The sequence below is a fragment of the Syngnathus acus genome, chromosome 5 (genome assembly GCF_901709675.1).
Source record: "Syngnathus acus chromosome 5, fSynAcu1.2, whole genome shotgun sequence".
Lineage (NCBI taxonomy): Eukaryota > Metazoa > Chordata > Actinopteri > Syngnathiformes > Syngnathidae > Syngnathus > Syngnathus acus.
Window position 1 is genome coordinate 12,909,034 of NC_051091.1, and position 27,584 is coordinate 12,936,617.

General features: G+C 49.6%; 1 protein-coding gene across 11 annotated transcripts in view; it reads left to right on the forward strand.

The window, feature by feature from the left end:
• Positions 1-24,110, forward strand: part of chd6 (chromodomain helicase DNA binding protein 6) — a 64,104-nt gene extending 39,994 nt beyond the window's left edge. For 7 of the 11 annotated variants that reach the window (XM_037252447.1, XM_037252454.1, XM_037252448.1 and 4 more), the window contains exons 34-48: positions 746-1,139; positions 1,583-1,791; positions 2,231-2,328; positions 2,406-2,630; positions 3,022-3,489; positions 3,842-4,069; positions 4,970-5,279; positions 6,937-7,536; positions 10,050-10,198; positions 10,329-10,526; positions 11,697-12,221; positions 12,336-12,572; positions 13,221-13,361; positions 13,801-13,905; positions 13,986-17,562. In XM_037252447.1, the coding sequence (XP_037108342.1) occupies positions 746-1,139; positions 1,583-1,791; positions 2,231-2,328; positions 2,406-2,630; positions 3,022-3,489; positions 3,842-4,069; positions 4,970-5,279; positions 6,937-7,536; positions 10,050-10,198; positions 10,329-10,526; positions 11,697-12,221; positions 12,336-12,572; positions 13,221-13,361; positions 13,801-13,905; positions 13,986-15,017 (4,919 nt within the window). In that variant the 3' untranslated portion in view covers positions 15,018-17,562. Of the gene's footprint in view, positions 1-745; positions 1,140-1,582; positions 1,792-2,230; positions 2,329-2,405; positions 2,631-3,021; positions 3,490-3,841; positions 4,070-4,969; positions 5,280-6,936; positions 7,537-10,049; positions 10,199-10,328; positions 10,527-11,696; positions 12,222-12,335; positions 12,573-13,220; positions 13,362-13,800; positions 13,906-13,985; positions 17,563-24,097 lie in introns of those variants that run through there. The other 4 variants (XR_005098047.1, XM_037252456.1, XM_037252455.1 and 1 more) reach the window with 4 other exon arrangements.
• The last annotated feature ends 3,474 nt before the right edge of the window (positions 24,111-27,584 follow it).

Consider the following 27,584-nt stretch of genomic DNA (forward strand, 5'->3'; position numbering starts at 1 on the left):
TCTTTTTGAAAGGCAGACACACATGAACAGTTTAGTACATCCCTGTGTAAAAGGCACAAACAAGACTTAAGAAAAAAAGTCAGGACGTCTGTATAAAAGGCACTTGCAGGCTCTGCCTGAAAGTTGAAGGCAGATTTAAAAAAAGCAACAACACAATTTTGCTTAAAAAATAAAAAAGTAAAAAAGTTTTGCAAGATAACTGTCCTTTAAAACTGAGTTTCCCAACCACCAGGCTGTGGACTGGTACCGGTCCGTGGGTCATTTGGTACTGGGCCGCACAGAAAAAAAAAAAAATTATCGACAATCAAATAATTTAGGTCAAGACGCTCGTCCCGGTCACGTAACATGTTTCCCCAGTCGAGCCCACAAAGCTACGGAGCAGATACTTAATGGTGAGTTTTATTTTTATGCGGTTTTTATTATAAATGTTTCTTATATTTATATAAAGGCCGGTCCGTGAAAATATTGTCTGACATGTAACCGATCCGTGGCCCAAAAAAGTTTGGGAACCGCTGCTTTAAAAGACACGGGCTGGTCAAAAATGCAGTTCTTTTCGTGACGAGCAGACAGGCAAATAAAAGCAATTTTGCAATATTTCCGTGTAACAATACCCCCCCCCCCCCCCCCCACAGAATAAATGGTTTGTGTGATAAGTGCAGGCAGAAAAAAAAGACCACTTTTGCAGATGGTGAAGCGTGAAAGTCAGAGCAGCCTATCGATGATGTTTGCCTTTGACGCTCGCCAGACTCGCATGCAGCGGCTGCTGACTTGTGCGCCCAGGACGCCACGCTGGTGACGACCATGTTCGGTGGGGCGGTGGGAAGCGGCACAGGAGTGGCGGCCCTCCATGTGGTCCATGCGCGCCCCCTTTGGCCCACCGGCCCGGCGCTGACAGCCCGCCTGCGCCGCCTCATCACAGCCTACCAGCGCTTCACGCTGCGCCGCGAGCCCCCGCTGCGCCCCGACTTCCTACTCCACGACGGCCTGGCGGGCCTTGGGGTGGTGGCCGGCAGCGCGGGAGGCGCCCCTCTCGGGCACCACGCGGGGGGAGCACTGGCTTGGCAGCTTGGCGAGGAGTTGAGGCGCTGCTCCGCCTCCCACGCTGAATCAGACGCTGTTTTTATGGAGTGGCAGAGAAGGTGAGAGGATGATTGACACGTGACTTTGTCAATACTTTTTGCAGCTCTAAGCGTGAAATGGACAGGCAGATAAACATCAGCTTAGCAGATCTCTGTGTGAAAGACACGGACAGATGAAAATGTAATTTTCTTTTTTCAGTTTGATTGTGCAGAAGCAGACAAAATCTACAATTGTGCGAATGTTTGTGAAATGCGCAAATTCCACTCTAAAATTTTTGTGTGAAAGGCACAGGGAAAATAAGATGGGCAATTTGCAAACAGGTATCAATCTAAAAATTGAACTAATGTCTTTGAATGGCTCAGGGCAATCAAGCAAATTTAACAATCTGCATGTTAACATGTCAGGCAAGTCAAAATCAACAATTTGTGTGTAAAGCCAGGACAGTTTGTTTTCCTTTCTGGTCGGTGTGTCTGAAAGGTCAGTTGTGTATGGTGTTTGTCAGATGGAGCCGGCGCGAGCAGATGGACTTTTACCGCACAGTGTCATCCTTTGGCGTGGCCTTCGATCCCGAGAGGAAAGCCTTCGACTGGTCGCAGTTTCGCGTGCTGGCGCGATTGGAAAGGAAGACGGACGACAGCTTGGAAAGATACTTCAATTCCTTCGTCAGCATGTGTCGCACCGCCTGCAAGCTCCCGCCCAGGAAGGAGGAAGGTGATCTGTTTCAGGGCAGCACAGTTGCGCTTGACTAGAAGCTTTAAGACACACAGGCACACAGCCACGCTTCCTTTTAAAGAACATTGCCGGCCGGTGTTCTACCCAAAGTCATTGGCATCCGGGAGTGATGTTCCCTCAATTATGTTGCAGGAACATACACACACACAGGCAATCAGGAAAGAAAACACTCTAATAGAAAAACACCTGAATCAAGTGCTCAAAATGCAGCATTGAATGGGCGGCCTGAGTTGAGTCTCTGATAGTTGACTTTTGGTCGTTGAGTGAATACATTTAGTTTTTTATATTTCTCATAATTTCAAGATCAATAAGATAAGCGTGGTTATTTGTATTTGCTTGCGTATTTGCCCAGCCTTCGTCTCTGGCGGTCCTCTTCTCTGTCTGAAGCTGTATTCTCCCCATCCTCTCTGCCACACAGGTTTGACGGACGCTGCCATTCCAGTGGAGCCTCTGACAGAAGAGCGAGCTGCTCGGACCTTATACCGCATCGAGCTTCTCCGCAAGATCCGCGAGCAGGTGACTAAATCGCTAACGCCGCAAACGGGTAAGCTGCTGAGCGAGTCATCCACAGCCGGGATCCCGGTCGCCCTCAGGTTCTGCGTCACCCGCTGCTGCCGGCGCGCCTGCAGCTGTGCCGCCCCTCGCTCTACCTCCCTGTGTGGTGGGAGTCGGGCAAGCACGACCGCGATCTCCTGGTTGGGGCGGCGCGACACGGCCTGAGTCGCACCGACTTCTACATCCTCAACGACCCGCAGCTCAGCTTCCTGGAGGCCCACCGCAACTACGTGAGGGGACACCACGCCTCGCATCTTCACAGGGTACGTGAAGAAAGGTGCCTGGGCTCTAATTGTGGATTGATTGATTTGATTGCGGATGTTAGCAAAGCACTATACTGGAGAAATCAAGAGGAGTGGCCATTCATTGTCACCTAAGCCATGACGTATATTGCCAGCCCCATTAAACAGAATTTGACATCAAGAGTGGCACATTGCTCCTTGTTGATTTGGCTTTGTTTTATCATTGAACAATGGCAAGTAAACAACAATGACCACGTCACAAAAAGTAACTGCAATCAAAATGTTTTAACTTCAATCCGTATGTTTCTCAGATTCCGAGAAACATTTCTTGATGGCGTATGTATGAATCTCAAGGCACCATCGTATTATTTTTTTGTGACTAAACCTTCCATTGATCTGCCGTCCTCCCCAGCTGCCGCCCCCCCACTGTTGCCTGTACGACGTGGCCCAGCCTCCAGACTACCCCCAGCAGGCCGCCCAGCAGGTCACCATTCCCTCTGCTCCCTCGTCGTCCTCCTCCTCCTCTTCTCACCTCCGCGCTCCGCCTCCACCTACCTTGGACGAGGCGACCGCTACAGGCCTGGGAATGGTTTCCACCTCTCGGGGGGACTTCCTGGACTGCCCTCCACTGGACGAGAGCCTGGCCGACCTGGACCCCATGTCTGCGGAAGCCTTGCACGGCGCCAAGGCCTCTAAGGACGCCCTGAACGGCTTCCCCTTCAACTCAGCGGCGGGCGGTCAGAGAATGCTTAACCCGTATGGACGACTGGGCGGGGCCGATCTCTGCTCCGAGTTGAGGAGCGACGTGCTGGTGGGTGAGCAGGGATCGTCCGAAGAGACCGGGCTGCTGGCGCCGTCCGTGGAGCTGGATCGGCTGCAGGTATTTCAGCATGCTTCCCTCACCGCACACCAACCAACAAATGGAAACATGCCATCCTCCCCCAAAAAGAAAAGAAGCAGAAAAAGAAACAAAGCGGGCGCAACAGTAACATGCAACAGTTTTGGGCAGCGGCGCACAGCTCCAGAGCTGCATGCAGCTCCTTCATCCTCCTGATGGCGGTGAGCGCGCTGGCGAGGTCCAGTTGTGCTGCCCCTGTCAGAAGTGGTAGAAGCCGGCCCCGTATATTCTTAATACATAAATGTAAGATAAGAAGAAGCCAAATGAACAGGATGATTGCATCGCTTTCTTTCTTTCTGTCCGTCTGCCGGTACTAAGCAAGCATTGCGTGCAGGCGCCCTGGGACGGGACCGACCACTCCAGCCCAGCTCACCACATGTTCAACGAGTCGGACCCCATCTTGGGTCCCACGGGCTTCCTGGAGGAGGACGAGGAGTCTGGGCGGGGCAATGGCACAGCCGATGGGACTCTGGAAGAGTGTCTGGGCCTCCCTCCCCCGTCTTCGCCCTCTCACCCCTCTGCCGCAGACTCCGTAGAGTCGTCCAGTTTCCTGCTTTTCAAGGTTTGTGCTGCTTGGCGGGACTTAGACTCGTAGCATTGTTCATTCTGCTTATTGCACACAGATGAAGTTCTCGCCTTCCGTTTGCGTCCAATTAAGAATAAAGTCTTTGAAAGGGAAAGGATGAATAATCCAGGGATTCATATCAGACAGCTTTTTAATACAGTTTGAAAAGATCCCCGGTTCGCCTGTTGAACTCGTCATGACGGCAATCCCTAAAGAGCATTTGTTCTCAACTGCGACGGACCTTTGTATTGGTCAGCTGGAATCCTGCCATTTATTGTCGTCGCCATCCATACTAGATGATTTTCAATGGGCTCGCTCTGCCAAATTCAGCTTTGTCAATGAACAGGACTGTAAACTCTGCTCATCCGTTATGAGGGAGCAAATGGCAACAGGTAGGAAGTCGCACAAGTTTAGGGACCTGACACTTGAGCAGAGAACCTGTAGGAATGCTACGAACAGAGTGCAGGTTACCAAAAGTGTGTGTCGCCATGATGCGAAAAGGTAACGCAGTTCGTGTCAGTCAGCATCACTCAGAGTGCATGCTTCTTTGTTGAATATCTGGACAGAGTAATATTTTGCCATCAAAGCCCTTTTTCGCTCTGTAGAAGCTTACAGAAAATAAGCGGCTGATAAACTTTTGTAGTCTTATCATAAACATGTTGGAACAAAAAAATAGGGGTAGGAAAGCATGGGTGGTGTCAACTTTGAAACCCAGCGAGAGTATTCAAATAGTCATGAGTCAGCAGCGCTAGTTCAATGCGTATATTGTCATTGGCTGACCAGTCAGGCTGCAGCCAATGTGGGCCAGTCTGCTTTGAAAGGAGCCAAATAGGTTCAAGCATTGTCCGCTTTTGGACTACAATGCAATTCTCTGCTCATCCGTCTGCTTGTGATCAGGACATTGGAGTGAACGAAGAAGCAGGCGTGGAGCAAAACGACCTGGCGGCGAGCCCGCTGCCGCCCTACATCCCCCCGCACACCCCGCTCTCCTCGCCCGACATCGCGGGCCACCGGGAGGAGGATGTCGGGAGCCAGAACGCAGATGGAGGTGAAAGTGAAGGCCCGGGCAGAGGTGGCTTCCGCTTTGACGGCAAGTGCCAAGACGTGGGCACGGAAAAAGATGGCCTTCTGCTTGACGCGCACAAAGGTATCGGCACAAGTGGCTGCAAAAAAGCTCGGCTCGTGGCCTCTCCGTCAACGTACGAGGGTGAGAGAGCCCGCTGAGCTCATGATGTGTGCTCAAATTGAATGCCGGTTTCTTAACTCGGTATTACATTGGACAAGGGCGAGGCTTTCAAAGTGGCGTATCAAGACAGGCCAAGGTTTGAAAGTGGACGTTGAGTAGGAAATTCAGGGTCGGCTTTTAAGCAGAAGACTTTAGCCATACACTCGGGTACTGCTACTCAACAGGCAGGTCAACCAACTCCCTGAGTAGAAGCACCTGGCTTTCAAATTAGGGTTGCAATATGAAATTTGGGTTCTGATTTGAAATGATAGGGCAGGGGTGGCCAACCAGTCAGAGACTAAGAGCCACAAGAGCCACATCATACACATGAGCACACATGAACACCCCCCCCCACACGCACGCGCACACACACACACACCCCTCTGCTCAGCCAAATTTATTGTGTGACATTATGTCATGCACCAACATGATAATGACAAATTGACTCCTACAGTACTAAAACCACAGACCAAAGACCACATTTTCAACAATGAACATTGTGTGCATTGTCTCACACAGACAAACTCTCAGTTCAACAAATTCCACAAACAAAAACATACGTTTTTTCACTTACTATGTGTGGCGGGACAGACCATTCGTTTTAGTTTGTCGTATTCAGGAGACAAGATTTCAATAACGTCACTGAGGCATATTTTAACGAACTCCACTTCATTGTATGGCTTTTTAGCCCGTGCAATGTTCCAAGCCAGTTGAAACAATGCAAGTGTGACAGTCTCTGAGTGCTTCGTAATTTTTTTGAAAAACTACCTATTTTTCTGCCTGACTTTTCAAAGTCTCCAAACTTGTGCTTGCGAAATTCAGTCCCTTTTGCAAAGTCCTTATCGATATTGGCATGAAGTGAGCTGAAGTGGCGCTGACCATTTGAAGCTTTTAAATGCGCCAATGACGTCCGACATATCAGGCAGAATGGCTTGCCATAGCGTTCAACAAAAAACAACTTTAACTCTGTTAAAAACGTCCTGTGTTCATCGTCATATATTCGTTTAGCTGTGCATTATTTCCTTGCCATTTTGGCAAGCGTCTTGTCAGCTTTTCTGGACCTAATGGGCCCCCGTAGTCACAGTCGCCATTCATTAAAAAGCCAGCAAAACCAATCGCTCTGTTTGTCCCTCCTCCTTTGCGGGATTTCAACTCACGCGCATGCGCGTTTGACCAAAATACCATATTGAACTCAAGCGAAGCAAATACGCACGAAAAATAAACACAAATGTTGATGAAACCAGCCAAAGAGCCGCATGCGGCTCGCGAGCCGCGGGTTGGCCACCGCTGTGATAGGGAGTCAAATTTAAGATTAGGTTTAGGAATTAAAACCAGGGCCACGGCTTCAGGTTAGGTTTTGGAGCCTCAGGACGGAGTCGCTCAGTGGTAGAGCTGCCGTCCCCCAAGCCAGAGGTGGGGGCTTCGTTCCCCGGCTATTGTTCCAAGGATCGCGCCAGCGAGGCACTAAGCCCCCGGTTCCTCCTGAGGCCGCCTCATCCATCATAAAATTTGGACTTTAAGAAGCCAGAATCAGTGTTGTAATTTTCTCAGGTTTCAAACTGGGGCTTAAAATGAAGGTCTTCTTGAAGTTTTCAATCAAGCATTCAAATGAGGTTTAATCGTGTCTGTGACTTGGCAGCCGTTCTTCCGAGTCTGCGTCTGCCTTTGGACTTGGCACACATGGGTGCCGGCGAGCCTCCGTCGTCGGCGTTGAGGGATCCGGTGGACGGCATGGAGGTTCCCAACCAGCTCATGTGTCCCATGGAGGAGGTAGACACCCTGATGTTTGCCGAGGAAGAAGAGGAGGAGGAGAACGACGACGAGGAGCGCACCGGCGTGACCGACTTGATGACCGGGGCTCACGGAGCGCTTCTCCAAGAAGACGGATGCCTCAGCGGCCAGCCCGTTGCCGAGCGGACGGCCGACGGCTTCTGTCTTCTGGACGACACTACGGCGGACCAGCGGGGTGAGCCGGCAGCGCCGCCTTCAGAGGAGAAATCGGAGCTCCGGATCAAGACCGACGACCAGGACCTTGAGACGAGCACCGTCAAGTCGGAAGTCGGAGTCCGCCGAGAAGGCGAATCCGTAGAACAGGACGCCCTCCGGCCCTCAGCTGAGGAAACCGAGCCGGGTGCTCTGGACTCGAACGACAGTGGGCGGAACTTTGTGGAGGCCAAAACAGAGCGGCCGGGCCAACTCAGGGGTCAGCCCAAGGACGACGACATGCCCTCCTCACCAGGTAAGGGCCGCTCCGCTACACCCACACCTGCACACCGGGGCCACATTCACGACAGCTTTGCGTCGCTTTTTTTCGGCACAAAGCGGTAAAAATGGGGCAAAACACACAAAGCGTGCGTGGTGAACCACGTCGCTGGGTAGTATGCATCTCGACGCGCTGGTGATATTTGCACCGATTTAAACATCAGAGAAATTTCCCACCTCTGTGCAAATGAGCCTCATTTTCATTCAGTCTCATTCAAATTCGAGCTCCAGTTTGGTTACTGTCAGGTCTAAATATAGGGTGTTTCATAAAGTACGCAGTTTTTAAAAATGCAATAAATCAGCCAAAATCAATGCAAAATTCAAAATTTTTATTTAATTTCATTCAACATATACTTCAATTTAATAATGAAAAATGATATCGAGCATATGTCCACCTCCACTTTCTCTGCAGGCAGTCATCCGATCGTTGAAATTCACAGGGCTCACATTCACACTGTCTTGCACTACCGCAATGTTTTGTTGCGTTCGAACATTACGGTTCCGACCGGGCGATTTTCTGGTTGCAACTGACCCAGATTCTTCGAATTTCTGTACCAACCTCGAAACTGTTGTTGCGGTCAGGGCATTGTCACGTCCAAAGATCGCGCGAAGTTTACGGACAGTCTCTGCGTAGCACTCCCCGTTTTTGTAATGAGTTTTCACAATAAGAATGCGTTGCTCGATACTGAACCGCTCCATGGCTACAAAATGGAAAAACGACAAATGGTCTTCTAATCGGAGTGATAATAACGAAAATGATAGGAACAGTGCTGACAATCTTGAAACAAAAAAATCCCGCGCAATTAAAAAACTGCGTACTTTATGAAACACCCTTTACCATCAGACATTAAACCACACGCTGGAAGGAAGAGGAGAAAACAACCAGAATAGGTTTACTCGCGAGGAGAACGATAGAGAAAGCAAGCTCAGTTACAATCTCCATCAATTCTGAGTCCTTACTTCACGTGCTCCTCTATTTAATGTTTTGGTTGCCCTGGTTACAGAGGAGTTGCTACACTAAAGGGAGGGGAGATTGTGTCTGTAGCAACGCTGATTAGCTAAGGAATGTAGTGTGGTGTGAATTAGCACTTCATTGTCGGCCCGTGACCCCCGCAGAACTTGTCCTCTTTCCTCAACCAGCTGTTCTTCTCCCATGGTTGGCTGACTCGTCTTCGAGTGTGATCAGATAACTTGAATTGCCGCTTTCCTGTGGAACAATGCAACTAAACCTTGGCTAACTTTATCTACTTGGTAAATTAACACACAATAATAATGAGTAACTTGTCCTGTCCTAAACACTTAAACAAACATTGAGTAAATATGGGATAACTTGTATGCAACTACCGTAATTTTCGGACTATAAGTCGCGGTTTTTTTTCATAGTTTGGGTGGGGGGGCGACTTATACTCAGGAGCGACTTATATACATATATATGTTTTTTTTTCACTTTTCTGGGCATTTTATGGCTGGTGCGACTTATACTCCAGTGCGACTTATAGTCCGAAAATTACGGTACTTCAAACTGTATATAACACTTAAAGAAAAACAGTTCTGACCAACAACAATCTATGAACCAAACCTACAGTAAGATAAAAGGAATGAAGTTTCTTTGAACCAAATAAGAACATTTCGCCTATGCAAATAAGCTCTGCTCATTGTTAGTGAAGGCCTCTTACAGGAACAAAAACACACAGTTAACAAAAGGACAGGAAGGATACATATGGCTGACAGGGATCAAAAGACATCGCTGTCACTAAAGAGGAAGAACCTAGATAAAAGGAAAGTCATAAAATGTAAAGACAAGGCCGCCAGGTCTGGCAGGCCAAGGCTTCACTTAAATTATTCCAACAGTTACCAGAGCAGCGTGAGGGATTACTCTGTGTCCAACATACACGAGACGTTACTTCGGCCATCACTCAATTGCACGAGGGCTTGTCGTCCAAAATAAGCAACCTCTGTCCAACTGATAATTTTAAAGACGCTACTTGGGCTTGGAATCATAATCATAAAACCGTACAATGACCTTCATTAAAAGAACAATAAGAATTGCATTGAGAGAAATGCAGTCAAATACAACCAGAAGGGGCCTGATGGAAATGACACGTTGAGTCGGCACTTTGAAACGAGTGCCTTTTGAGTTGTGATTTGAATCGAGCCAGAGAGTCTCCTCCAAACTGGTATCGTTTGACCATGCCGCAAAGCCCGCAATGTGGGGTAGCCTTTGCCCTGGGCTGCCTTGAGCGCAAAATCCTTTGTGAATGGGACGTTAAGGGCAAGAGCAAATTAAGGCGCTGTGAGCCAGTCTGGCCCTGGATGTGCCAAATACATTTTCCATGCTTTGCCTGATTCAGCTTATCATGATTCATTCATGTTGGACAGTCATTTGAAACATGTCTCGTTCCCAATGCCATAGCAAAAATCATTTGGAGCGTCGTCTCGCGAGCCACTGCGCCCGCTCCTTGCTGAGATGTCAATGTTGGTGTGTTGCAGTGACTGCTGCCGAGGACTATTCTCGAAGTCCCAGCTTTACCGCTCCCTTCACTGTGTGCGAGTCCCCCGAAATCCACGACGCCCGGGAGCCCACCATTGCTCAGCTGCTCCAGGAGAAAGCGCTTTACTCCTATTCCGACTGGCCCAAGGTACTCCGACCGTTACATCACAGCATCGTTGCGTTCTGTTTTGTACCACAAACCTGGAGTCCTCACAAGATAGTTTGGGTTGACTTCTTGTCTCATGCCGAGGCGTCCCTTGTTTGTTTGGTCTCGGCAGGACCGCGTGATCATCAACCGTTTGGATAGCATCTGCCACGCCATTCTGAAGGGCAAATGGCCTTCGGCCAGTGACCAGTACGACTCACCGGCCTCAGTCTGTGCCAACCACTTGGCCCGGCAGCAGCTGCAGCGCACTGCCTTCAACCCGGGCCCGGCCTTCCCCATCATACCGCCTCCTCTTGCCAGACTGCCCAAGGTGAGCTGAAGCCGTCCGGCTTTTCTGCTTGACGTCATGCCGCGTGCCTGCGCGTGCATGTGTTCGCGTAGGCGCGTCGTCGTCTTTAACGCTTTCGTCGTACCTACGAAGAAACTGCTCAAAGGTACATGACATGGATGTTTGGTACCAGTTTTGAGCCTTTAAACAACAACTGGAAATGTCCAAAACAGCCACGACAAAGTAAGCAAAATGGCAGACGTTTCAGAAATGGCTGATTCATTTGTGGCTCTACATTAGTTGTGCTCAATCGGTCATAGGTCTGCTTCAATCAAAATGGCTGACTTCCTATTTTTATTCAGGCATGGTTTGTTGAGACTTTTTTGTAGAACACATCATAGAAGACATGTCTCCCAAATGTTCATGTTTCTCACTGAAATTGGCGTCTGGGGTTGAATTTATCAAAAATTGAAGGAGCCTTGCGAATATGCAAAACAAACCTAAAATGGTTGGTGCAAACAAAACTGTATGAATTCCTTTTGAGGCATGGGTTCTTGAAAGATTTTTGCAGGTTTAAACATGCTTTCAACTAATGTTTATTTTAAGAAGCGATTAATCTCCCATTTATTTTGTAACTTCATCAATGAATCAGATTAAAAGAAAAAGAATCCACCCTTTATTAAAAAAATTGACAGTGAAGAAAATGCAAAAAAAATAAATTCGGGTATAGCCCCTGTTTTGGTCCGTTAGAAAAATGGCACGTGTCTATCATTGTTTATCACTATACAAACAGAAATTTCAATTGCAGAAGAAACACGCAACCAATCGACTTTTCTGGAGGGTGGGTGAGAATATTTATCTCCTTTATCAAATTGTGAGGCTTTGGATGACTCTAAATTAAAAAAGGTCCCTAAACTAATTTTAATGGATAATTGTTGCAGCTTTTCTCTGGGTCAAATTTTATGTCAGCAAGTGAAAATGGCCCCGTGGTCTGTGCTTAATCCAGTTGAGCCTAAATTGTCTGCTTCAAAGCAAAATTCACTGTTATTTGGGCCATTGCCATTTTTTGCTGAGGATTCCCTTATAATCGAAGCCTTCCCAAGTGGTTTTGGCATCAGAGGCGCAATTTTGATGTGTGTACTAAATAATGCTGCTGCTCATTTTGTGTTTTAACCAGCCCATCGTTCTTGTGTGTCTTGTCCACTCCGGCAGTACTCGGGGCGGGGCGGCGGCCGCGGGGCTTGGCGCCTCACCTCCCTCCCTTTCTTACAGGAGAGACTGGTGGCATCGGGCTTCCTCCCCGAACTCAAGCGTTCCGGAGGGCGGCACTCCTTCGACTACGAAGCAGCGGCAACGGCTAAGGCCCTAGCAGGGAAGGCAGCGGCGAGCAGGACGCCCGGGGTGGACGCACCGCCGGCCAATCTCTTGATGAACGGTTGGCAGGAGGCGGCAATGGATCTCAGCAAGTCGCCAGGCGACTCGCTGGCTTCTGGGTCAGGGGACGCTGCCCGCAAGGTGCCGCCGCCTATTACGGCACCCCTGCCGGGCTCGGCGGCAATGGACATGGCGGGAATCCTGCAGGCTGGGCTTATCCACCCAGTGACAGGACAAATTGTCAACGGAAGTCTGAGGGGCGACGACTGCCTGAGGAGGAGACGGGGACGCAGGAGAAACGTTGAGGCGCTCTACTCGGAATTCACTAAAGCTCAAGCCATGCGCCTCCCTGACACAGCACAGGTGACTCAGTCTACACTTTGGCATCCACTCCAAACCATAAACCATCCATCTGCGGCGGATAGAGGGCCATTTACCTACACACCACGTCCGTGGATATATTGTTCGCATGTCCAGGGTCGCGCCGACGCTCTGAGCCCGTCGGCGGCGTCGCCATCCACGTCAGCTCAGTCAGCCTCATCCTCAGAGTGTCCAGCGGCGGCACCGCCTATGACATCGTCCGCACCCACTTCGGCGTCCACGCCGCCCCGCCCCGAGGCGGCAGCCATGGAGCGGGAGGGGACCACCGGCAAAGGGTTGATGGAGTGGCTGCGACACAAACCGGGATACAGCTTGGACCTTCCTTTGGTTCATGTATGTTATTTCACACTTTGCATTTTTCTAAAAAATGCCTGTCGCGTATTCGCTACGTGGGGGTAGGGTGGAGGTATTTGCTGGAGGGCAACTTGAATTTTGGAAATACCTTTGCCATAAGTAGAAAGTTAGCCGAAAGCGAAGAGGGAGGACTCAAACAACTTGCTGGGAGTTGAACTTGTACAAAGAAAAATCCAACATTTATTGCTTTAGTAATTGGTGCACTGGTTGATGACAACATAACGATTCAAACAACTGCCTCCAAAATGGTGCACTATTCGCTGCTATTCAGAAATGTTAATAGTACAATAAATTTTTTGAATGTTGCAGACATTACAACTGTAAGGTCTGAAACAATGATAATAGTAAATAATAATAATCAAAGTTGATTTTTATAACAAGGATATGTTGAAGCCCACAAATCAGATTTAATTTGGGGAATAAGAAGAATGATTGAACAAATGTAGTTCAAGGCCTCTAAAAGGCTATTTTAGTGGCTTCAGCGATACTAAAACAAGGATGACAATACATCTCTGGCAAAAAAAACGGCGCGGGTTGAGCCGAAATAATCATGGTAATGATTGCAACCAATAATAGCGAGCAGACATGGCAAAATCACTCCTGACTTGTGGTCTTTGCCCTCGGCAGGTTGGCACGGGCGTGTTGCACGGTTTGGTGGAGCGGCCCAAGCAGCGGCGCCACCGTTGCAAAGATCCCACCAAGCTGGACGTCAACTCCCTGACAGGGGAAGAGCGCGTGCCCGTAGTGCACCGCGCCACCGGACGGCGGGTACGTCCACGCCGCCTTTGTTGGTCAGCGCGCTGCCGGAGGGGTTAGAGCAGTGGTTCTTAACCTTGTTGGAGGTACCGAACCCCACCAGTTTCATACACGCATTCACCGAACCCCTCTTTAGTGAAAAATATATATAGTTTTTTTTTTCAAATTCAAATACCTACAAATCAGTGTGACTTCTGCTGTTGCCTTTGTGAGACCACTTCAGATATGCGTCATCGTGAATTTACACGATAAATCAAGTGTGTTCAGACCTCCGCAGTGGAGGCTCTGCCGAACCCCTGGGACAGACTCACCGAACCCCTAGGGTTCGATCAAATCAAGTTAAGAACCACTGGGTTAGAGGCAGGAGGGTCGGCCCTCTGACCGTCTATGGTCTGAATGTGCGCCGGTGCCGCTCAATCCATTGTCCAACTTGTGTTATCCCGCCTTGCAGCTGGGTGGCGCGATGGCTCCAGCCATCAAGGAGCTGTCCCGCTGGTTGGATGCCAACTCAGAGTATTTTGTGGCTCCAGACTGGGCGGACGTGGTCAAACATTCCGTGAGTGACAAACACTTTTGGGGTCTCACCCACGGGCACTGCCACCAAACCTGTCTGATCACCCAGTCTCGCGCCCGCAGGGTTTCCTCCCAGAGGGAAAGTTCTCCCGCATCCTGACGGAACCGGTCAACCGAGACCCCTCGTCGCGCCGTCGCGGCCGCCGTCCGCGCAGTGAGATGCCCAAACCCCTCCCGTCAGATGCCTCGGGCCCGCCGCCGCCCATCTTCATGAACGGAGCCCTGTTGAGCGGCGTCGACTCAGTGGTGGCCATGCAAAACCTGCGCAGCGGGTTGCCCGGCATCCCTATCTCCAGCATCATGGCGGCGGGTTTCCCTCACGTTTTTCCGGCGGGCGTGGGCGGGGCATCGGCTGAGGATGCCAAGAACGGCTTGAGCATGTTACCCATGATGCTGCACGGCATGCCGCCGTCCCCCCGCGGGGCCGCCGTCCCACAACATGCACTGTTCAGTGTCATGCCGCTGCACTCCCCCTCCTCCGCCTCGCCGGCCGCTAAAGCCACTGCCAGCGCAGCAGAGATGGGCGGCGGCACCTCGGCGGCATCCGCCGAGGCCGCCCCTTCCCAGGGCCAGAATAACTGCGACCCGCATCCCGGCGGCCATCTGACTTTCAACCCCTTCCTGATACCCGGCGTGTCGCACAGCCTGCTCTACCCGCATATGTTTGTGCCACACGGTGGCATCATGGCGCTGCCCGCCGTGCCGCACGGCGCCTCTGCTAACGATGCCTCCCCGGGGAGCCCCAAGAGGAGGCGGCGGCGAGAGCGGGACGAGTCGGAGCGGGCCCCTCTGCGCCAGAAGCCTGATTTGCTCCAGGAGCCAGAACCGCAGCCGCATCGGGAGTCAGAACTCCAGGAGGGAGCGGAATGCCGTCAGGAGTCGAAACATTGCAAGGACCTGGATCTGCGCCTGGAGCCGGAAGAGGAGCAGCAGCGCAGCGAGGAGCCACAGCCGCAGGCCGAGCGGAGCCCTTCTGTCCCGGTGCCCTCGCTGTCCCCGACACAAGAAGCGCACTGCCATCAGAGGCCTGCGGGAGAGCCACGTGACCCAGAAAGGGGAGCAAGACAAGTGGAAAGACAGGAGCAGGGCGTCTAACAGTGTAGGAAGGAAAGTCTGAGTGTAACGTTTGTGCCCCATCTGTCAGTCAGTCATCCGACATGAATCCTCCTCCTTCTCGGACCAACATGTTTTGTTTGACGTAGCCCCCTCCATCGGAAATACTCCTTTCTATTCTCTGAGCTCCAATGGTCCCTCTCGGGCGGGCACTTCCGTTTTCCACTTCATCTCTTCAACGCCGACCCATCACGACAAAAGCAAAGCAGAGAACAATCATGATGCATGTTTTTGGTTGTATGATTTTTGTTTTTTTATGACTGAGAAGACCATGCTTTCAAAAACGCACGCACGCGCACAAACACACAGTCACTTTCTTACTGACAAGTGTTAGAGCCAGTCATCAACAAATCCCCCATCAATATATGTACATTCTCTTGAAGACAACGTTTTGTTGGGGAAAGACTTACATTAAGCTTAAAAAAAAAAACACTTTAATTTGATTTGACTTTATCCTTATAATATTGCAACTTTTAGGGTAAAAGACTGGCGTCCATGACATGTTTTTGTGGAGTCCGTGGCTCTCTCACTCACTTTGACAGGTGCCGCAGGGAGCAGCAACACATTAATCAACACACATTTGCACAGTTCCATTGGGCAGGAACTTGGAAGCCAATTCACTTGTCATCAATGCACACGTATCCTTAATTCGCCCATTAAAAGGGATTGTTTGTATCTTTTGTGACATTGCTACACATTCACACACAACAGCCCTTTTTTTTAACTCGAGGGCAGAGGACGAGGTAATTTGGAGTGTAGCTTGGAAAGTCAGAAGACCCCCCACACACACACGCACACACACACACTTACCCCACCAACCTGTTTGTCTCCCAACCAGCTTCGAATTGGGTCGCAATCGGACTCTACTGAGAAGTTTGGTTGATGGGAGCGCTTCCGTTGGCAAATAAAAAGCACCCAAAATATTTGCTTCTCATTAGAACGTAAAACTCCCTGTTAAGCAGAATGGCTTCTTGAGATTTTCTTGTCCGGGAGCTGTCTGCCAAATTTCTCGTCACGTGCGTATTGATTCAAACTAAAATGGCCACTTGACATCAAACAAACTTTTTTTTGGGCATGGCCTTCAGAGACTCTTTTTGTGGGTCGGCAAAATCCAGGCTGCTTGATCAAGTCAAGTCAAGTTTAGTTATATAGCCCTAAATCACAGACAAGTCTCAAAAGGTTTCACATGTGCAAAATTGACAATTATTCTCAACATCCCCTGATCTAAACTCCCAGGAGGGCAAGGAAAAACCCGTACTGGGGAAAAATGAGAAACCTTGAGAAGAGACCACAGATGGGAGGATCCCCCTTCCAGAATGACCAGGTTGCAATGGATACAGAGAGGGCACGTAGACCATAATGTAAAACAATCCAAAGAAAAAATATATGTCCATATTCAAAGTGAAGAGCTGCAGTGCCCTCAATTGTCATGGCAGTGTGATCAAACTGGCTTTGGCGGTGGATCCTCCCCACAAAGACAAACATTGTTAGGTCCACTTGAAATGGCCCTGCAAAGGTGGGCTTCCAATCTAAAAGTGGCTTGCTTTTTTGCCCCCCCCCCACCGTGGCATGTTGACCAAACAAATCGCCTTCAGATCAACCCCCTGTTAAAATGTTTCCATTCATCTCCTACCTTCTGATCAGCAAGTTGAAGAGGTACTCCCCATAATTCCACCCGTTGGTAAAATACTAAATGGGTTGTAGCGCTTTTCTACCTTTGCTACTCCGAGCGCTCTGCACTGCTTCCCTCGTTCACCTACTGATGGATGAGGCGGCATCTAGAGCGACGCTTCGGCGCAGTCTTCACAGTGGCTGCAGAGCGAACCTCCGACCTCCGGCTTGGGAGACGACCACTGAGCCACGCCGCCCCCTTCCCAAAACTAATTAGGTTGCCCTGCAATAGTGCAAGTGCTACATGTGGAAATTTCACTCTAAAAGCCAGGACAACTGTTTTTGGCTAGTCGTGTATAGATGTACATGTCCTGTAAAGTGTACAGTGCAGTAACGTCGCTGATACTGAGCGCTGCTGTGACTGCTGACAAACTGCAAGTCATTAACATTTCCTGAGATGCCGCAAAAGGGCACCCAAGCACTACTTTTCTGTTTCCAAATGACGCTCCTGTCTCTTGAATGTAGTCCTTTGGCAATGAGATGCTACGACATGGCGCCAAAGCTCTACTTTTATATGCGACGAGGCTTGGTCGCCAACGTGGGCTGTTTCAGAAAGCACAATGGAGCAAAAAGAAAAGCTTTGGGGTTAAAAAGCGGAAAAAATAGGTTTGCAAACGTATATACACACATATGTATATATCGACAAACACGTGTGGTGCTGTATATTGCTTTTTTTAATGATTCCTTTTGGCCTTCTGCTTGTAACTCATTGGCTGACTGTGTGTGCGTGTGTGTGTGCGCGCGCGCACGTGCGCAGGAAGTTATGAACATCCAACAGGGTCACGCTGTTTTTGAAATGACGTGAAAAAAATACATCATTTTTGCACAGTCCTCGTGTGTGGCAAGACAAAAAAAACAAACACTTGGTAGACATTGCCTTGCCACAACTTATTGTGGTGCCACATAATTTATTATTATTACGATGATACTTTTTGCTTTGGCCAAATATTATTTTGTCTTATTAATCCAAGTAAAAGAAAACATGAAGAAACCCTTCATTTGCCTTTATTTGTTTGTTTGCGTGGCGAGACGACATCTATCAAAGCACAAGATAGAGTCTGAGCGCCTGTTTTCATAGACGACAACCAAAAGAAACCGAAATCTAATTCACAAGCTGGAGGGCAGAGGAGGAGGTTCTTTGGCCAATGGCCTGGATTCCACAAAAGGTGTTGTAGAATTTTAGTTTTTTTCCCAAGCAACCTGAGGACCAGCCTGACATTTTGCTCACTCATTTTGTGGTTTCACTTTTTGGGGGAAAACTCCACTTTTCTGGAAAAACAAAGAGAAAAGCACACCAATTCCTTTATATAATATTAAAATGACTTCTACTTAAAAAGTGATGTTATTCCTGTCAGGTTATCACAGCTTTCATGAAAAGTTGCATTCTTTTGCGCACAGATTTGAGTTTATTTGTTTTGATCCAGAGGGGCGTGCTGCTGCGCTCAAGTGAGCTGGGAACTCAGAAAAGTTTTTGAAGGCCTTCACGTACGCTGCTACAAACATTGTTTTTAAATCTTTCACTTTAATCTTTAATGCTAAGTCTAAAGTTGTTTGGGGTCTTAAAATATTGTTCTTTCAAATGGGTCACATGATAGTACAGATTTTTAAAAATAATTTACTGCTTGCTACCGAAAACTAGGTTTATCTCTGACTGCGACTCTGACCCTGTGATAAATTAATGAAAGGAAAAATAATTGCGTTACAAATCAAATTTTGGGGCCGCCCAAACGTCCCGAGGCCTTCCAGCTTCCTGACTTGCGCGGACCTTTGAGCCACGGTTTTGCAACCAATTTTTCTTTGTACTCATGATTGCGAACTGGTCAATCTGGCTTTCTCCGCATTTTCTGTCTCTCCGGCCAACACAAGGCACGATAAGTGGTGCATGCTTGTACCAAAAGAAAGCGTTGGCGGAAGTGCAACACGCGCAGGTCGTCACTCAAAGAGGTGCGACTCAAAGATCATGTCATCTAGTGATGTGCATTCCGGTTCTTTTAGGTAAACTGAATCTTTAGAATCAGTTCACTCAAAAGATCCGTTCAAAAGAATCGTTAGGGTGGGGGGGGCATTTAAATATTGATACGTCACAGGTTGGCCACCCCTGGGAGTCGGCTGGGACGATCAATGCCGCCGGCCCCCACCCGCGCCAGCACAGCACATGGCCCCACGCAGAGCCCAGGCCCCCGCACCCCCATCAGTCTCCCCACAATCGAATTACAATATCAATTCACCATACTCAAGGCAACACTCACACAGACGATACAACTTCAGTACGACACAGGTAAGACAATACAAGAGCAGGCCCTTACCCCACAATCAAATTAAAATCATTATTCAGCAACACTCAAGCAAACAGCTGCACAGACAGTAACTGTAACTAATCTCGGGGTAATATTTGACCAAACGCTCTCCTTTCAAAAGCACATTAAGAATATAACCAGAATTGTGTTTTTCCACCTTCGTAATATTGCTAAGATTCGTCCGATCCTCTCGACCGGTGATGCGGAAACTATTATACATGCGTTTATCACGTCGCGCCTGGACTACTGTAATGCATTATTCTCTGGTCTTCCTAAGTCCAGCATCAAAAGTTTACAGTTAGTACAAAATGCTGCTGCAAGGCTGGTCTCACGGACAAGAAAATTTGATCACATTACCCTAATATTAGCCAACTTACATTGGCTCCCGGTCCATTTAAGATGTGACTTCAAGGTTCTTCTATTAACCTATAAATCAGGGGTAGGCAATTCCGGTCCTCGAGGGCTGGTGTCCTGCATGTTTTCTATGTCACCCTGTTGCAACACACCTGATTCAAATGGTCAGATAATTGGCAAGATCTGCAGAAGCTGGATAACAATCCTGATCATTTGAATCAGGTGTTGCAACAGGGTGACATAGAAAACATGCAGGACACCGGCCCTCGAGGACCGGAATTGCCTACCCCTGCTATAAATCATTGCATGGCTTAGCGCCTTCATATCTCGTCGAATTAGTTGTCCTTATGTTCAGTCTCATAACCTTCGTTCGCAAAACGCTAGTCTTTTAGTGACACCGAGGACCAAGAAAATGTCTGCAAGGTCTAGAGCAGGGGTCACCAACACGGTGCCCGCGGGCACCAGGTCGCCCATGAGGACCGCATGAGTCGCCCGCAGGACTGTTCTAAAATTAGCTCAAATAGCGGCACTTGTCAGTGAGCTGCATCTATTTATTTTACAGTCAAACCTCGGTTTTCGAACATCCTGGTTCTCGAACAAATCGGAATTTGAACAAAAAATTCGAGATTTTTTTGCTTCGGTTATCCAACAAAATTCGGAGGTCGAACCTCGCGAGATGACCCGGGAGGACCCGAGAAAACCCGACCGCGCGGCCAGGATGCCGACTGACTCCGTTGTTATTGTATTTTCGTTACTTTGAGGATTGTATTAACCCCTAATCATGCCTCCAAAGAAAGCAAGTGGGAGCAGTAAAGCCATCCTAAAACACAAAGACGCTCTTAAAGCAATGAGACAGTGAGTGCCCGGCGCGCTACGGTCGCTAAGGAATGTAGTGTGGTGTGATTCAGCATTTAATTGTCGGCCCGTGACCCCAGCACTGGAATTGCAGTCTGTCCTGTTTCCTCAACCGGCTGTCTTCTCCATGGTTGGCTGACTCGTCCTCGACTGTGACCAGATAACTTGAAGCACGTTGAATGCCGCGTTCCTGTGGAACAATGCAACTAAACCTTTGCTAAGTTTATCTAATGAGTTTATAATAATGAGTAAATAACCCTGAACACTTAAACAAACATTTAGTAACTATGGGATAACTTATATGCAACGACTTCAAAAACAGTTCCGATCAACAACAATCTATGAATCAAAGCTACAGTTAACAAAAAGGAAAGAAGTTCTGTTGGGTTCACAACATTTATCTGAAAAGAATCTCACAGAGCAGGAGATGCCTTTGATGGCAAGCGACTTCTGCAGAAGGGCGTAAACCAGACACACAGCAAGTGTGGCTGAGAGTCGCGCTCTTCCTCCAGTTTGGTCGTGCCTTTTATTGAGGAACAACAATGGGGGGAGTCTACATGAATGCATAGTTTCTTAAACAGGAAGGACATCTCATAATTACATCTCATGACCACAGAACAACAGGGATGCTATTATAGAAAGAGCAGTATGGTCGTCTAATGACTAACAAAGTTAAACAGGAGGGTCTTAGTGCCCCTGGGATGCATACATCCGTGGCGTACTCATGACTTTAGATTAAATAAGACATTTGTCTGCTTTAGCCATCTCATAATAGACTCATGACCTGGTCATGACTAGCTAACGTAGGAGTTTATTGTATAACGCGATTCATGACTCCGGTCATGTGCTCCTTAGCCAGCCATATGCTCCCAAGTCATTATCACGAGGTCAAACTGTCACATACTGTGGAAAATCTTGCACACATAAGTAGATACATAGAATCCAACAAGTTCCCAACAAGTTCCTTTGAACTAAACAAAGAACATTTTGCCTGTGCAAAGGAGCTCTGCTCATTGCTAGTGAAGGCCTCTTACAGCAGTTAACAAACAGATAAGGGAACGACAGGAAGGATACATAAAACTGATTGGGAGTCAAAGGACATCCCTGGAACGAGATAAGATTAGAAGAACTTAGTTGAACGAAAACGAAAAGGAGTTCAACTCGTAAAAGATAAGGCCCCCAGCTCTGGCAAGCAAAGGCTTCACCTAAATTATTCCAACAAGTTGGTTCTTTATTGGCAAGATCTTGGATTGTTTAATGGCGGCCAGTACACCAGGCACGGCAGCAGATAAAACAACAGTCTCCTTCTCGAGTTCGCAAGATTTTATACTGTCCAGAAAAGGCGGGAAAGCATCACCTGACCATTTGGTACCTATGTGTATACCGCCCCTATATTTGTGTGTGTATGTGTGTGTGTGTGTGTGTGTGTGTGTGTGTGTGTGTGTGTGTGTGTGTGTGTGTGTGTGTGTGTGTGTGTGCGCGCACGTGTGTGCCCACGTGGCCGCAAAGTTCTTGGTCCTGTAGCCGTGTTCTGATTGAGCAGTTATGTTTATATAAAATAATAATAAGATTTGCCCGCATATGAACATGAAAAAGTACGAGTTTGTCTAACTTGTCATATTGCTGTTTCACCCACTTCAAGACTGAAACAAAGACATTGGGCCATTAGGTGACCTCATTACACAATATCAAGATCTGGAAAACCAAAAACATTTCTGTTGGAATAATTAGATGGTCGGCCTGACCAAAGGCCTCATTATTTACGAGTTGAGAGTCCTTTGCTTCAACTCTGGACTCTGTCTAGCGTCAGAGAATTCCTTTACCTCCCTTCCTTTCTTATCTCACTAGTTCTTTGTTTAATTCATAAGAACTTCTCTCCTTATAAGCCAACTCTGTAGTTTTTATCTATGGGTTGCTGTTGATTGAGACTGTTTGTCTTTAAGTGTTACAGAAAAAACATATCTGTTGAAGTAGTTGCATATAACTTATCCCATATTTACTCAATATTAGTATTGTGTGACACTTAGCAAGAAAGTTGCATTGTTCCACAGGAAAACGACACTCAACACGCTATCTAATCAAGGACGAGTCAGCCAACCGGCTGCCAACCAGCTGAGGAGTAACAGGACATACTCTGCATTGCTGGAGTCATGAATCGGCCAAGGCCTCGTGTTAGAGTGGTGCTCACTCTAACTTATTTTGCAAGAACCACACGGGAGACAGTAGTTTGCCCTTTGACACCTGCAGGTGGAGAGCCCATTCGTCGCTGTGCGTACAGCGATGATCGAATGGAGGTCTGACTCTGGCCTCCCACAAGAGCCTTTTTATTAAGAGAAACAGGGTGGGGGTGAGAGTGGACTGGATACAGAAGAGAAAGCCCTTGACCTCTAGTCAAAACATAGCAAGGGAATGTTTTACGACGTTGTGTAGGATGGGACAAGCTAGGTTATTTATTACTGGTTACATCCATCCATACATCCATCCATCTTCTTCCGCTTATCCGGGGTCGGGTCGCGGGGGCAGCAGCTTCAGGAAGGACTCCCAGACTTCCCTCTCCCCAGCCACTTCATCCAGCTCATCCCGGGGGATCCCAAGGCGTTCCCAGGCCAGCCGAGAGACATAGTCTCTCCAGCGCGTCCTGGGTCGTCCCCGGGGTCTCCTACCGGTGGGACATGCCCGGAACACCTCCCCAGGGAGGCGTCCAGGAGGCATCCTGATGAGATGCCCGAGCCACCTCATCTGGCTCCTCTCAACGTGGAGGAGTAGCGACTCTACTCAGAGTCTCTCCCGGATGACCGAACTTCTCACCCTATCTCTAAGGGAGAGCCCGGACATCCTGCGGAGAAAACTCATTTCGGCCGCTTGTATCCGGGATCTCGTTCTTTCGGTCACGACCCATAGCTCGTGACCATAGGTGAGGGTAGGAGCGTAAATCGACCGGTAAATTGAGAGCTTTGCCTTTTGGCTCAGCTCTCTCTTTACCACGACGGACCGGTACAGAGTCCGCATTACTGCCGACGCTGCACCGATCCGCCTGTCAATCTCGCGCTCCATCCTCCCCTCACTCGTGAACAAGACCCCAAGATACTTAAACTCCTCCACTTGGGGCAGGATCTCATCCCCGATCCGGAGAGGGCATTCCACCCTTTTCCGATCGAGGACCATGGACTCTGATTTGGAGGTGCTGACCCTCATCCCGACCGCTTCACACTCGGCTGCGAACCGCTCCAGTGAGAGCTGGAGATCACGGCCTGAAGAAGCCAACAGCACAACGTCGTCGGCAAAAAGCAGAGACGCGATGCTGAGGTCCCCAAACCGGACACCCTCAACGCCTCGGCTGCACCTAGAAATTCTGTCCATAAAAATTATGAACAGAATCGGTGACAAAGGGCAGCCTTGGCGGAGTCCAACCCTCACTGGGAACGAATCCGACTTACTGCCGGAAATGCGGACCAAACTCTGGCATCGGTGATACAGGGACCGAACCGCCCTTATCAGTTGGCTCGGTACCCCGTACTCCCGAAGCACCCCCCACAGAACCTCCCGAGGGACACGGTCGAACGCCTTCTCCAAGTCCACAAAACACATGTGGACTGGTTGGGCGAACTCCCATGCACCCTCGAGGATCCTGTTGAGGGTGTAGAGCTGGTCCACTGTTCCACGGCCAGGACGAAAGCCACACTGTTCCTCCTGAATCCGAGATTCGACCTCCCGACGGACCCTCCTCTCCAGCACCCCTGAATAGACCTTACCAGGGAGGCTGAGGAGTGTAATTCCCCTGTAATTGGAACACACCCTCCGGTCCCCCTTCTTAAAGAGGGGAACCACCACCCCAGTCTGCCAATCCAGAGGCACTGTCCCCGATGTCCACGCGATGCTGTAGAGACGTGTCAGCCATGACAGCCCCACAACATCCAGAGCCCTTAAGAAATCCGGGCGGATCTCATCCACCCCCAGGGCCTTGCCACCGAGGAGTTTTTTAACTACCTCAGTGACTTCAACCCCAGAGATTGGAGAGTCCGCCTCAGAGTCCCCAGGCCCTGCTTCCACAATGGAAGGCGTGTCGGTGGAATTGAGGAGGTCTTCGAAGTATTCTTCCCACCGACACACGACGTCCCGAGTCGAGGTCAGCAGCACGCCATCTCCACTGTAAACAGTGTTGACGTTGCACTGCTTCCCCCTCCTGAGACGCCGGATGGTGGACCAGAATTTCCTCGAAGCCGTCCGGAAGTCATTCTCCATGGCCTCGCCAAACTCCTCCCACGCCCGGGTTTTTGCCTCAGCAACCGCCGAAGCCGCGTTCCGCTTGGCCATCCGGTACCTGTCAGCTGCCTCCGGAGTCCTGCAGGCCAAAACAGCCCGATAGGACTCCTTCTTCAGCTTGACGGCATCCCTTACCGCCGGTGTCCACCAGCGGGTTCGGGGATTGCCGCCACGACAGGCACCAATGACCTTACAGCCACAGCTCCGGTCGGCCGCCTCAACAATGGAGGCGCGGAACAAGGTCCACTCGGACTCAATGTCCCCCGCCTCCCCCGGGACGTGGGAAAAGCTCTGCCGGAGGTGGGAGTTGAAGCTCTTCCTGACAGGGGATTCCGCCAGACGTTCCCAGCAGACCCTCACAGAACGTTTGGGTCTGCCAGGTCGGACCGGCATCTTCCCCCACCATCGGAGCCAACCCACCACCAGGTGGTGATCAGTTGACAGCTCCGCCCCTCTCTTCGCCCGAGTGTCCAAAACATGCGGCCGCAAATCCGATGACACGACTACAAAGTCGATCATCGAACTGCGGCCTAGGGTGTCCTGGTGCCAAGTGCACACATGGACACCCTTATGTTTGAACATGGTGTTCATTATAGAAAATCCGTGTCGAGCACAGAAGTCCAATAATAGAACACCGCTCGGGTTCAGATCGGGGGGGCCGTTCCTCCCAATCACGCCCCTTCCAGGTCTCACTGTCATTGCCCACGTGAGCATTGAAGTCACCCAGTAGAATGATGGAGTCCCCAGAAGGAGCGCCCTCCAGCACTTCCTCCAGGGACTCCAAAAAGGGTGGATACTCTGAGCTGCCGTTTGGTGCATAGACACAAACAACAGTCAGGACCCGTCCCCCCACCCGAAGGCGGAGGGAGGCTACCCTCTCGTTCACCGGAGTGAACCCCAATGTGCAGGCGCCCAGCCGGGGGGCAATAAGTATACCCACACCTGCTCGACGCCTCTCACCGTGGGCAACTCCAGAGTGGAAGAGAGTCCAGCCCCTCTCGAGAGGGCTTGTACCGGAACCCAAACTGTGCGTGGAGGCAAGTCAGACTATATCTAGTCGGAACTTTTCTGCCTCGCACACCAGCTCGGGCTCCTTTCCAGCCAGAGAGGTGACATTCCATGTCCCAAGAGCCAGCTTCTGCAGCCGGGGATCAGACCGCCAAGGTCCCTGCCTTTGGCCGCCGCCCAGCTTGCAATGCACCCGACCCCTTTGGCCCCTCCCACAGGTGGTGAGCCCATGGGAAGGGGGACCCACGTTTCCTTTTCGGGCTGAGTCCGGCCGGGCCCCATGGGCGAAGGCCCGGCCACCAGACGCTCGCCTTCGAGCCCCGCCTCCAGGCCTGGCTCCAGAGGGGGGCCCCGGTGACCCGCGTCCGGGCGAGGGAAAACGTGATCCATTAATTTTTTTCATCATAAGGGGCTGATGAGCCGTGCTTTGTCTGGCCCCTCACCTAGGACCCGTTTGCCATGGGTGACCCTACCAGGGGCATGAAGCCCCAGACAACATGGCTCCTAGGATCATAGGGGCACGCAAACCCCTCCACCACGATAAGGTGACGACTCACGGAGGTTACATACATTCCAACATAATCATACGATCAAGATAGTTTGGAAAACCCAGACATATCCCTCCTGTTTTATCATATGATTATGTCAACCCAATCCACAAACACAAGCAAGAAAACATAAAGAAGAATAGTAAAAATAATAAAACACTAATAAAAAAGATCAATAAAAAACAGAGATGACAGCGGACGGGTTGGGGATCGTGTAGGGTGAAACATGACAAAAACAACAAACAATGATAGCAATAACTTCCAGTGAAGATGAGGTTTTTCCACAATACTCCAGTTCAAACTTAGTGTGTGATCTAAAAACCTGCTGGCCGATGTTAAATCGCAGGAAAGGTCTCACACGGTCCCTCTGCCTTAGGCGACCAGAATGCTATCAATAAAAAACAAAAAAACAAAGCCACGATCCGTTCTGAATGAAGTAGGTCCCGTCCAATGGTGCAGCCATGTTGGCAGGAGAGCCCTTACGCCTTGAACTGGCTCTCCCATCCTGGCACACAGCGGTGATGTCCAAAGCTCCCATCCAGTTTCCTCCTGGAGAGCAGTTGTCTTGTTTTCTTGGATGAAACACGTGTAGTCCATTCCAGGTAGCCTTTTTGTTTAGGCCACTCGTGGCATCTGTCGTCCTCCAACAGTCGCATTGGGATTAATCCAAAAGAGTTTGATCACAGATTCATTTCTGCGAGTCCAGGGCGGTAGGGGTAGCGTCACTGTCTGTGACAGCACGGTGTTGATATCCAACTCCTCCCATGGATGCCATACATTTCGTTTCAGTGACATTCATTGCTCTGGCCTCCAAATGAACTTGTGTGGAGCAAGGGGAGTTTTCGAACACACACATAACATCCCTCCTGTGTGTGCGCTCTCACAGTGACCTTCACATACCGGTACCAAGTGTTGGTTTTGTATGGGTTTCTGGGGTCTCATGACCAGTCCTCAAAGTTCTCATCGTGTGACCATCGTTTTCCACGGTCAACATTGTCACTTGGTCTGTTCAGATGTGTCCATAGACCATAGCATGCTCCAACCACAACGCTGCAGAGGATCCACCTGGCATCTGGAGCCCCGTTGCTACTAAGATGACAGGAACACCGAGACATACCCCCGCCTAGCGGAGTTGGGATCGTTGTTCGCAGACTTCGCCACCACCCCGAAATGAGGGGTCCAGCACTCCCTGTAGCTTGCAGTGGCTGAGGTGAATCCAGCTGGGTCGTTCAGCGATCTTCACTGCGGTGGGGGTAGTCAGCAAGACTTGGAATGGTCCCTCCCACCATGGCTGGCCCAGTTCTTTCTTTTGACGACCTTGATGTAGACCCAGTCTCCTGGATTGATGGGGTTGTCGACCTGTGAGGAGGGAAGATCAGGCGGCAGTAAATTTGCATTGGACACATCCGTCAGTCTGAGTGCCCTGATCATGCCACCTATGTTCTTCGTCTGCCTTTTGCAACTCTTGTAGTCAATTGTAATGCCCTTTTGAACGAGGCAGATAGGAGTGTTTGCGGGAAGAGTTTGAGCACTTCCTAATGATTCCTCCTAAC